The sequence below is a fragment of the Calypte anna genome, chromosome 4A (genome assembly GCF_003957555.1).
Source record: "Calypte anna isolate BGI_N300 chromosome 4A, bCalAnn1_v1.p, whole genome shotgun sequence".
In the NCBI taxonomy this organism is placed as follows: Eukaryota; Metazoa; Chordata; class Aves; order Apodiformes; family Trochilidae; genus Calypte; species Calypte anna.
This window is the reverse complement of record NC_044248.1, coordinates 1,659,145-1,671,342: the sequence shown is the minus strand read 5'-3', so window position 1 is coordinate 1,671,342 and position 12,198 is coordinate 1,659,145. Positions and strand designations below refer to the sequence as shown.

The window sequence follows — 12,198 nt, the reverse complement described above, 5'->3', positions numbered from 1 at the left end:
ATCTTGTCCCGCCCGCTCCCACCGGTGCCGCCTAGGGACAAACTTGTGCGAGGCGCTGGTCCTCAGCACCCCTGGAGCAGCTTGGCTGCTGAGGGCAGGCACAGAAAATAGTCATTATTAGCATCCTGCCGGGGAAAAGGCGGCTGTCAGCACCGCCTCTACACTCCAAAGCTTCACACGAGCGGGGGGGTTGGCTCGCTTCCTCCTCAGCTGCCTGCAAGCAGCCAGGGGACAGCAAGGGCTCAATCACTGCAGCTCACACTCCCATCACTCCTCCCTCCCACCTGCTCACCAGGTACTCCTGCAGGTTATTTCCCTCGGGTCCCTCTTTTCAGGGAAATAATTTCACAGTAAATCTCACATGTGCATAGAGAAGGTGAGGAGTAAATGCTTTTATCCTCAACAAGGACAAAAATATTTCCAAGTTTATTAGTTTACCTTTAAAGCAAAGCAATAGGAATGTCTGGGAGGTTTTGCTTACATCCCTGTGGTGTATTTGCTGGCTCACTTCTCATTTCAATTCTCTTTGAAGGGAAGGGGTTTGTCTCCCTGGAGTTAATGCTGGAGTCAGGGCTCTTTCTTTTCCTTCAGGAAAAAGCAGCAAGTCTCAAAGCCCCAGGCAAATATTTATTTTTGGATCTCGTTACAGGCTCATAAATTATTTGCAACCTGAGACCTGCTAAGTGTCTCTTGTTCAGCCAAGGAGGGGGCTGTTCCAGGAACAGCCTGGATGGATGCTCACTCCTTTGCAGCTCCAGTGGGAAAATGCCAATCCCGGGGGATGCTGCTGCTGGGAAGCAATCTGTGCAGCACCACAGGGCTTAGCACTGGGTTTCATCAGCTGGAGGGAGGACTGAGTCTGCACTGCAATTTTTACAGCTTGAAGAGAGCTCCTGAGGTTTTTTGTTCCATTGTAGTCCCGGGGTGTGTATATATATATATATATATAAAAAATCAAATGTAAAAGTGCTGATGCTCAACAGCCAGACCAAAGGGAACAGGCTTTGTTCCTGCTCTAGAGGGCAGCCCTTCCAAAGGCAAAACCAGGAGCTGGTGGCACTAAAGCCATGTCCCATCTAGAAGGGTTTATCTTGAAACTTCTGTTTCAGTTCCTTCTGAAAACGCTGGCTGGGGGAAATGACAATGGAGCCTCTAGAGGAGACATCCCAAACTTGCAAGGAAATCTCTAGAGATGTGACACAAAGCAAGACAAGGTTCTTACATGAGTTAACACTCATTTATAAATTATCTTAAAATAAACAGAAACTGCTTGCTGAGCATTCTACATTAGAATGAACTTGGAGCTTTGCCTTACTTCTGACACGGCCAGGTAGTTTGAAGGGAGGATTTGGACTCCCAAACCCCAGACACAAACCACTTGGGTAGCTCAGAACTTCTTGGGCTTGTCTGGAAGGCACTGAGCTGGAACACTGCCTCAAAAATCCTAATCCACCCCCAACCTGCTGTTTGCTGAGCATCCACATTGTGCCCACAGCTTTACAGAAAATAAATCAGTTAATAAATAAGTTAAGTTCAAATAAATGATGCCTCAGTTCCCTCAGGCATCACTGGCTGCAGGCTGGGTACCAGCTGGGCTATTTGTGAGTGAAACTGCAGCTCTGCATGGCTGGTTATGGTCAGAAGCTGCTTTCTTGCTCAGTTCTCTACAGAAAAACAGTGTCTTGGAGCTCAGCAGTGTGTTTTGCTCAGTTTGGGGACATGCTGTAGTTTCTGCTAGCAAGTAAACTTCTTGGTCAAACTGCAAACTGGACTGTGAGAATAAATCCCCACGATTTAAAAGACTTCTAAGAAAAAATAGTCAGAAATCCTTTCTTAACTCTGCAGAGGCAGAGTGCTCTGAGGAGGAGGACAGACAGTCTAGAAGGAGCCTGTGAGGAGATGAAATAGAAATGTGTTCCTACAAGGCTGAGACAAAATTAATTTGGCTCCCAAAAGACTTTTTAATTCAGAACAGACACCTTCAACATTCCTGTCATAAAGGCACATTTCCCAGTGGCGAGGGACAATTCTGTGGATTGCCATTTCAAGAGGTTTAGGCAATATTTGGATTTTTAGACTCTGATGCTGCAGTGACTCAGGGCCCTGGAGCAGCTCAGTGACACAGAGCTGATCCCAAAATCATAAACCAGTTCAGCCCCAATCTGTCATTATTTCTGCAACTGCACAATCATATTTTTGTCCTGGTATTTCAGGAGGCTTTGCCTGGGGATAGCAGCAGTTATTTAGGGCCAGCTGCTTGCTTCACTGTGAAGGAGGGAAGAAGATGATTATAAAACTGGCATTTTTCTTATGAGTTCTTGAACTGGAACACAACACACAGGCTGCTGCAGAAAAAAAGTTGATTTAATGTTTCACTAACAAAGCTACAATTATGGCAATAAGGGTTTGGGTTGGTTTGTTTGTTTTTTGCTGTTTCCAGTTACATTTCTCAGTCCAGATAAGGTCTTTTCAGAACAGCCTAGGGCTTTACAATCAACTTCTGACAAGAGTGAGAAACATACCAGCCCATCCCAACTGGAATCTGTGTGATGTTTTTGGGGACAACAGTGTAAGGTGTAATACAGCATCTGCTCCTTTCTTTGGTGAGGGTTTCCTGCATGAAGAAAAAAGGTGGGAAGAAGGAAGGAATCCCTAACTAGGGTCCTGCTCCAGCAACTGAGGCACCTTCATAGAATTTCTTGAGGTATAAAAGGCAAAGTGAGGAACAAGAACAGAAATTTGAGCTGACTTGGGCTTTTTTTTTTCATCCATTCAACTGGGAGCAGGGCTGAAAGAAGGCAGCAGTATCAGTAAGCATGGCAAGGCACATTCCTAACCCATCCCAGGAGAGCTTGCTGTTCCTGGGACAGCCTGGTCCTGGCAGCCTTGCAAAGCACTTCAGGGTAGAAGCATCTTTTGATCTCCTAGATGTACCTGAAAACTAGAAGCTTGCAGTTGTGTCAGTGCCAGAAGGGTCTAGAGTGTCCAATTGTAAAATCACTTTGAAACCTGAACTCTGTCCCATCCCACATCTTTTCTCTGAAATGTGATGGCACAGAATGTGGCAGTGTAACCCCAGGGTCTGGTGTAAGGGCTGTGCAAAGGTACCCAGACATCCAGCTGATGTCCATGGCAGCTGGAGACTGCAGGCAGACTCAAAGGCAGGTTGCCCAGTAAATGGATGGAGTCCCCTTGACTTCCAGGGAATTCCCCTGGAATACACCTGGTCTGGGTGGTGCCAGCATCCCAGATGTGCAACAGCAGCAGTGCAGGTGTGTGCCAGGGACAGATCAGCCTCTCACAACCAGCAGCTGCTCCTGGGAGCTGGCTCTGTGCTGGTGGCAGTATTACAAAGCAGCAAGCCCCTCAGTTCAGGAAGGATATCAAGGTGCTGGAGCAGGTCCAAAGGAGGCAACCAGGCTGGTGAAGGGACTCGAGCACAGATCCTATGAGGAGAGGCTGAGGGAGCTGGGGGTGTTGAGGCTGGAGAAGAGGAGGCTCAGGGGAGACCTCATCACTCTCTCCAACTCCCTGAAAGGAGGTTGGAGCCAGGGGGGGGTTGGGCTCTTTTCCCAGGCAACTCTCAGCAAGACAAGAGGGCAGGGTCTCAAGTTGTGCCAGGGGAGGTTTAGGTTGGAGATGAGAAAGAATTTCTTTCTGGAGAGGGTGATCAGGCATTGGAATGGGCTGCCCAGGGAAGTAGTGGATTCTCCGTGTCTGGAGATCTTTCCAAAGAGCCTGGATGTGGCACTGAGTGCCATGGGCTGGGAACTGCAGCGGGAGTGGATCAAGGGTTGGACTTGATGATCTCTGAGGTCCCTTCCAACCCAGCCAGTTCTATGATTCTATGATTACTCTGGGAGCTGATGCTTTGGGCGGTGCTGTCTGGGTGCTAGGGTGGTAGAGGTGTGTTTGGATAGGCAGAGTGTGAGCAGGCATGGGCAGAGCAGAGGGCTGAGTTAGTCAGCATAGCAGGAGGTTGGGGTCAGGGCTACTGGAACGTTTTTAACCTTCCCATGGTAGAGGAATGGGAGGGTTGTGGTGTAGCACTTGTCCCTGTTGTAGGTGTAGCAGATCTCAGGGTCACTGCAGGAGCTGCTTGGCTGGGTCTGGTAGCTCTCACCACCCAGATTAACTTCTACGGGATCACACTTCTTGCAGCTGGAAGAGACAGAATAGAGGGAGTGTTATGGGTTGGGATGAAAAGATGCCCCTGGTGAAAGCCAAATCTTCCTTGGGGATCTGCAGATGTAGCCAGGAGAGTTCTGTGGCCTTGCTGGGCTTTCCACAGGGACTCCCAGCCAGGTGCTTTTAGTGTGGTCAAACCCCAACTGGCCAAACTGCCCTTGAAGGGGAGCCTTAAACATGCAGTGTCTAATTTACTTACACTGAAGACATTTGAGAGGAACAGGAGGAAGAAGAAAACATTTCCTGTAAATGTCAGGCCTTTTAATTTGAGTTCATCCCAGAGATTCAAATTTCTGGTCTCACAAGAGGCTATGAAAGTTGAGCTCTGTGGGGAAAGCTTTCCCCTGTCACCCCACCTCACCTCCTCTCCTGGCCCTAAAGCAGGTTTTTGAGCTGGTGTGGGCAATGCTGCAGGAGATGTGAAGTTTTAGGGAATGAACTTAGCAAACAGAACTACTTACAGGTCAGTCATTCGGTAGACAAACTTGGTTCTGAGGGGGGATGTGGGGTCAGAGATGTTCTCTCGAGCCTTCAGGGGGACTCTGCAAAGGAGTGAAGAGAAGAGGTCTCATGAAAACTGCTTATTAAACAGGGGACTGCTCTGCTCTGAGCAATTCCCAGCCCTTATAAAACATGAATTTTATCAGTGTTCCTTCCCTTGTGAGTTCTACCAGAACTCCTGCAGCACTGACCCTGAGCTTAGTCCATTTGCAAGAGACACACACACACACATTTCTGTGAGGATTGGGGGAATAAAGAGGACAAAATCCTACTCTTGAACTCAGAGCTATCTCATAGGCTTCACATTTTCTGGTATTTTAGGCATGAATTGGTTTATTTCCTATAAACCAGCAGGCTTGCTATAGGATTGGTAAATGAGTCCAGTGTCATGGAGCCAGTTTGGTTTCAGATCAGATCAACTCTATAAAAGTGATGCTCTGCTTCCCCACCTGGTTAAGTTACTACTGCACTGCTTAGAACATGGGGATGGGCTTTTGTATCCAAAGGACAAATACCAGATAGCTTCATGTCAGCTCCAAAAACAAAGCAAAAAGAAACATTCCAGGCCCCCATAGGAAAAGCACTTCACTTCAGCAGGAGCTGGGAAGCAGAGCAAAGGGAAGCCCTGTTCCAGAGGTGAGCAGGAGGTGAAGTGTCACACTTGGCTGCCACTTACATGATGCGGATGTTTCTCACCAGGATTTCTTCATCAGGATTTTCCTTGGAGGGGACAAACTTTGAGGTCATTGTTACACACTTGCACTTGTTATTGACCAGCACGTACTCCTTGTCCTCAGGGTCCCGTGGATAACCTGCAAACACAGGACACACAGTCCTAGGGATGAAGGAGGAAAAGCTTGAATCCTGCTCTAGCAGAGAGCCAAGTGCTGAGGAAGCCAGGAATGTGCACTGGGATAGCATCTGACTGATGAAACTCCAGGCTGCAACAGGTACAAATGAGCCTCTTAGCAAAGATGATTTCACCTCCCTGCCCTCCTCAGTCTACAGCTTCTCTGTCTGGAGGTGATGGGGCTGTTCTAGCAGTCCCAGTTTGGATCTAGCCTCTAAATAAATGGCTCTGCCCTTGCCAAGGTGGCTGATGTCAGCTTTCCTTGAGTGCTGTCTTATCCCTCAGGATCCTGAGGGAACAGAAGCCAAAGAGCACCCCAGGCCCCAGCAGGAAGGCAGTCTGCTGACTTGGCAGTAGGAGACACGTGGTCCTTGCAGGGACAATCCAGTCCTGATATTCTTACTCAAACAGAAAACTCTGGGTATGTCCCCTGTGCTTTTAGCATCCTGTTCAGTATGCAGCTGAGTCAAACCAGGATAAAACAACACATCTGTTACCCAGAGGACTTGTTGCATGTTCCTGGTGACATGCACTGCCTACTGTGCAAGTAGATGGAGTTAAGTAGCTTGTTCTTTGCTAGGTGGCTTTCCCCAACCCAGAGCCTCTGGTCTTTTTCACATAACAAGCCAGCTTTGCTTTTATGTGCATGCAGAGCCCCAGATATCTTGTCTGTAGCCTGCCAGGTTTTCTACCTAAGGCTTCTCAGAGCTGCATTCCTGCCCCTACAATACACTGGTCTCCTCTGCTTCCACTCCTTACAGGCACTGTAAGTATAAAAAGGGCACCAAAAGTCTATAAAATGATGCCTCAGAGTAACTCTGCAATTCATCTGCTGCTTTTCTGTGAAAACTGGCTACAGAACACCCCCTAAAGAAGATTCCCTATAAATATTCTCAATTAGGAAGGCAATTATTACCCCAGGCCCTTGCTTTGGGCAGTGGAAGAAGCCACCATAGCCATGCCAGGAGATGTTGCCCCTTCTACTGCTCTCATAATTTATTTATCCTTCTACAGCAGGTGCCCAGTGAGTCCTTCAGAGCTCTTCTCCTTATGGCTCCCAGCTCTACAAAAATGTCTGCCCCAGGGCAGAAATGCAGCACCATATCTGCACCTGGGGATGGCCACTTGGGGCTTAATGCTGATTTTCTTGATACCCCTTATTCCAATCTCTCTTGCTTTGCATGTTTCCTCTCTGCCAACTCATCCTTCCACGTGAGCATTTCCCCCTGAGGAAGAAGCTTATTAGAAAAGCCTCTTTAGCCTCTGCCTCCTTGAGTCTTGGCTTTTCTTTTTTCTTACAGAACCCTTCTGTGATCTTGTCCTTCATGTAGCTCTCCCTCTGGTGTAGGTAATGTGTGCCCTTCTAAACACTTAATCCAAAGCAAATATTCAAGTTGGATCCTATTAGCTTTGGGAGTTGTCCCAAAACCTTTGAGAATCAGCTTTAACTTCATTTTAAGAGATGAAGCAATGCACTCTTTTATGAATATGTGGGGGTTTTTTTGATTGTACTCTAAAAACATTGTTCTGAATTAATTCCATGTATGATGCTCTTGGTTTCAGTACCCATAAAAGTTACCAGTATTCCACATATGTTTTTAAAGTAAAATTACAAAGCTGTATAAAAGACAGTGTTATCAGCAATATTTCCATATATCACCCAGAAAGCAGTCCCTCTGGGGAGCAGGTAGCTAACACAACATTTCTTAATGCCTTTCTAAACATCTGCAGGTTGGGTTTTCTGGTTCATGATCTACTGCAACGTTGTCCCCTCTCCCCTCAACACTCATGCAGAGATTATTTTGACAAATTTCTTCATCTCCCAATACTGGGTTGTCCTGGAATATACTGTGAAGGCAATCAGAATCCAACTGCAGCACATTAAAGAAGCAAATTAATTCCAAAAATATATTACCCTGAAGTAGTAGGTGCAAATAGCTACTTCAGTAGAGTAGAAGAGGCTCAAGTAGCCTCAAAATACATTAATTTCAACACAAGTAGTGGAGTTGCATGACAAGCTAGAGTTTAATCAGAAATAAATTGACTGTAGCCATGAGACAGGATTACCAGGAAGGTTTTAGAAGCTTTAAATCTCGTAGGCAAGAGTCTTGCAAGCTTTCTAGCACTGCAGGAAAGCAAGAATGCATGTTTGTGGTTTCTTGCTTCAGAAACTGGATCCAAAATGGCTAATGAAAAACTCTTAGATTTGGAGCTAGACATCATGCTTTAATCCAGTGAGGATTAAATGAGAAACTCAGCTCTGCAGTGCAGGAAGACACTGAGGTGTCCCAGCACCCTTGGAGCACACCAGCTTCAGCAAGCTTTGGGGTTTGATGGTTGGACTGTACAAGTTTTATTAATGGCCACAAACCCTGTGACTGGTCCCCTAAGCACAGCTCTCCCCTTGCCACATACCTGCCACGAGGATGAGTCCCATGGAGATGGCCAAGGCCAGGCAGAGCAGCAAAGAGCTCTTCATCTTGCCTTCCCTTCTTTTGAAGAACAGGAGTGCAGAGCTTGTGTCTGCCTATAAGGGTGTGTGCAAGTGATGCAGAGATTTGTTTCCTGAAATAAACAGCCCAGCTGGCTGCCACCGACACTGAGGAGGCTGGGGACTGAAACCAGGCATGTTTCATGCACCAACACCTCAGGCTTTCAAAGGTGATGGGGGCAGGAGGCTGCACTGGTACTCTGCACTTTCATCTGCTCATCACCAACAAGCAGTGAAGCTGCTAAGGGCAAGGGAGTGCAAAACCACCCTGGTCCTGAGGGGACAACCCCAGAGCCAGTGGCACTGTTCCACCTGGGGTGAGGAGTGGGAGGCAAGGGAAGTGCCCAGATAGCTGAAGGAGCCACAGCCTTGGCTCCTAGTTTTGAGAAATCAGACCTAAAGATCACAATACTCATATTACAGGAAACATTTCAGGCTTCAAGATCAGAATCCTCTTTGCCAGAGTTTGTGCAAAGCTCCAGTAAAGGCCCTGAGCTGCCCCAAAGGGCTTGCAGGCAAAGCAGTCAAGATGAGAAAGGGGAGGAGTGAAGGAGGAAAAGAAACCAGAGGTCTGTGGCAAACTCTTCCTCCAGCTCTGCCCACTCCCTTGAGGAGTTTCTTTCCTTACCAAATGAAAAGGGACTCCATGGGATGTGTGATATGAGGCAGGTCCCAGGCACGCTCTGTGAGGTGTTGAGCAGGCAGGCTTCTCCTGAGCAAGGGGAGTACTGGAGATGAGCTGGGGTATTGTTGTCCCAGATCTGGGATCACTGGTGTGTAACTCTGGAAAACAAATATTGCAATGTAACCTGCAGTCACCAGGGCTGGCTCTGAAGTGTGTGTCCTGTGCAGAAAAGGCCACACGTTAAGGAAATCTCAGGGCATCCAAACACCTGCAGCAGGGGACAAAAAGGGAGGCAGAGCAAACTACCGTGCCAAGAGGCCCACTCTTTGCCAGGGTTATTGCATCAGTGTTTTCTCAAATTGTGCTACCTGCAAGGTCTGTTCCTCTCAATTAACATTAACAGCTCCTGGCAAACACCCCTGAGTGCTCCAGCTGTTCCCTGGGCAGCAGAGCAGCAGCTCTGTGGCTGCATAAAGGCTTTGTACAGCCTGGGGTCTTGCTCTTGCCAGGCTCTGAAGAGGCTGCAGTCATCAGGCAATGCTACCAGACATCCCAGCTGCTGAAGCTTGTCACCTTACAGGCTGCCTTCCCCTCCTTCAGACCTTGCTGGCTGTGTCCCTAACCCCAGAGCTCTTGAAAGACCCCAGATGTGTGTCCTGAGCTGCTGGTTCTAGCACAAACATCTGGTGGCTGCATGATGCAATGAGCTTTTGTCTTGCATCAGCAAAGGAAGAGTTTCCCCTGGGAGCCCAGCTCCTTGCCAGGCATCCCTTTATGCCATAATTCTTTAAAAACCTTGTTTTCTCACTAGGGCTCTGTCTTTAAAAGGACACAAATTGGTTTTGTTTCCTTTCCCCCTTCCCCAGAAAGTACTACCAACAGAGCTTGTGAAGCACTTTTCTGAAGCAGCAGTAAGGTGTTCCCTGCCCCCCCTTTTGCCAGAGGCTGAGAATAAAGCTGGCTAACCACAGGGAGGCAGGGGGTTCTATCTAAAGCACTCTTTGTTTCAGTCATGTGTTTTGTAACAAAAATAGGGGATTCTTTAGAAATATCCAAAGAGGGGGTGCAGGCAGTACCACTGAGAAGGGGGCTCTGGTTTGTTTCATCAGCCTGCACTGATAAAATCCATGCAGAGACATCTCTGAGTATTTACAGACTGGGAGAGACTGAGCAAACTTCTGTCCTGTGTGGTTCTGTTGATTCTGGTGGTTTTCCCTGGCTGCTGGTGCTCAGCATATCTGAATTTCAGCTGCTAAATCTACATGACTGCAGGTACTCCCCTCAGGCTCTACGTGGTGGTGGGAGAGCTATTTTTAATCCCATGCAGCCACCTGCATGTCTCTGAGAATTTTCATCAAGTTTGTGAGCTCTTCAGAGGAAGTTGGTTATTTTTTTATGGACTGTTACTTTTATGAACTATCCCCCTTTTTCTGCAGCACTTTTTGAAATCCCAGGAAATTTCCTGGGGGAGCAGGTGTTAAAGAACTGTGGCAATTTGAGAAGAGACAGGCAACCCATCACCCCAGGCTTAAATTCTTGTCTGAGTGAGGAGCTAGATTCCCAAACTCACTGTGAGGCAGAGGAATAATTGAGAATTTAACAAGAAATGGGAACCAGCCTTGCAGTCTGTTTCCTCTCACCTGTCCTGTGCCTCTCTTTGGCTCTGGACATGCTGAACCAGGGTTTTCCAGGTAAGAATCTGGGCAGATGCCTGGATGAGTAAAGCAAAAGGGTGATGTGTGTGTGTGTGTCCTTGCTGTGCTGGCTGAAGGGTAGAGAGGAGCAGAGCTGTCCTAGGGCACAGGGGATCTCCAGGTAACACCCCATCCACTACCACCCTGTTCTGTGCTTTTCTGTTCTCCTTTCTCACTTGGAAGCAAGGAATACTGTGGATTAAAAAAGACCTGCAGCAGTCTCTGGTTATTGCACTGGTAGTGGTGATCCCACTGATGCTTACAGCAAACTGGTGTGGTTGAGCTGGAGCAGTTCTTGATAACTGGGTTCACTGGCACACACTGGAGGTCATCTCCAGCTTCACAAGCAGGAGGATGTTTCCAGGGAGGTTTCAGTGTCTGGAGATGCTCATTCTTTTCTGCTCTTATCAATTAACCTTGGATTGAAAGGCAATCTGTCAATTCCAGTCCCACCCAAATGAGCCCAGGTGGAGGTTGGTCTGTTGCTAAAGCTCTGAATTTTGAAATGGAAGGCTTAAAAAAAAAATAAAAATGCAGGGCCCTCCTTTGTGAGGAGTGGGATGGACTCTGCCAGGGTCAGGGGCACACTTGAAGAAGTTACCTGGAATCTTAACCATGAAGAAATCGGCTGCAGAGCTCTCTGGATGACACAGCCCAAGCAGCAGGGATGTATTTTAGAGGCTGCATTTTTTTAGAGGATGTATTTTATTTAGAGGATTTATTTTTGTGTGAAGTCAGAATCCCCCCAAGGTGTGGCTAACAGATGAGATGAGTGCCACGTCTCACTCAACAAACCCAAGTTATGGGTGGGAATGCCAGGTCTCACCCAAGTTATTCTTGTTGCTCTCTCATACAGCCCTGCACCCAGGGGAGCTGAGAACTCAAAACCTGACAGAGTTGGAGAATATGTCTTAGTCTGAGGAAAGAGGTCTCTGGTGCAAGAGCAGACTTGGAAAATTTTGACCCAGAGGAGACCACGTGGAGAACCAGAGTGTGCCAGAGGAAAGGCTCATTATGAGACCTGTCTGCCATCAGACCTACCAGAACCCAGTCGCCAGAGGTGAGTACAGTTGTGTATTCTCTCTGTTTCAGATAACTTGCTTGACATGTCTTTTTTAATTTTTTTTTCCCCACAAGAAGGCAGGCTGGAGTATTTATAAACAAACCTGCACCTGCTCTGCGGTGAGGCAAAAAACCCACCTCTGCTTGTCCTACACACAGCTCCTTGCTGGGAAGTGTGTGTGGCTGCTTAATCTATGATTTTATTTCTGGGCTTGGACTGAGAAGCAGCTTTGCAGACCCAGAACAAACCTGGCTCCTGCCAGGAGAGGTCTCTGTCCCTCAGCAGCAGCACCCCGGGGACAGGCAGGGCTAGGGATAGTTCATACGTGTGTCCAGGCGGGCTTGCAGAAGTTTTTCTTGGAAATTCGGTCTGGTTGTAGGGAACCGAGTCCCAGGAGGTTTCAGTTACCAGGGGACAGGTATCAGCTGTGCTTTCCAGCTTCCTTTTTTTCCCCTCTTGCCCTTTTTTCCCCTCTTTCCCTCTAAATCCCTATGCAGAGAGCAGTAATACGTGCGGGCTTTTAGGTGAAAACAAAACAAAACAAAACAAAACCAAAGCTGAGGAGAGAAAAGAGGAACTTTTAGGTTTAGGTGGCATTACTCGGTGCTGGTACCAGCCAGGACGGAACAGAACCCATACCTAGTGCCTGCCCCGGCCGGGCAGCTCCTGACGGATCCGAGTGATCCTGTCAAACAGATGTAAAGTCATTCGGCTGCAGATCCGGAGTGACTCCCGATTCAAGCCGGGAGTACCGGGGGATGGGGAAGGAAGGGGCGGGCAGGGCAG

At 47.8% G+C, this 12,198-nt stretch overlaps 1 protein-coding gene across 2 annotated transcripts; it reads right to left on the bottom strand.

Moving 5' to 3' along the window:
• Window positions 1-3,886: 3,886 nt before the first annotated feature.
• JCHAIN (joining chain of multimeric IgA and IgM) lies at window positions 3,887-12,181 on the bottom strand. Of its 2 annotated transcripts, none has more exons than XM_008497400.2 (6): window positions 12,013-12,181; window positions 8,659-8,813; window positions 7,955-8,066; window positions 5,366-5,501; window positions 4,650-4,730; window positions 3,887-4,161 (listed from the first exon to the last, which is right to left on the bottom strand). In XM_008497400.2, the coding sequence occupies exons 1-6, from the start codon at window positions 12,047-12,049 to the stop codon at window positions 3,960-3,962; spliced, it is 723 nt and encodes a 240-aa protein (XP_008495622.2). In that variant the 5' UTR covers window positions 12,050-12,181; the 3' UTR covers window positions 3,887-3,959. The 2 variants fall into 2 exon arrangements, with proteins under 2 accessions (XP_008495622.2, XP_030305382.1); XM_030449522.1 differs by lacking the exon at window positions 12,013-12,181 and adding an exon at window positions 10,296-10,341.
• Between the last annotated feature and the right edge of the window lie 17 nt (window positions 12,182-12,198).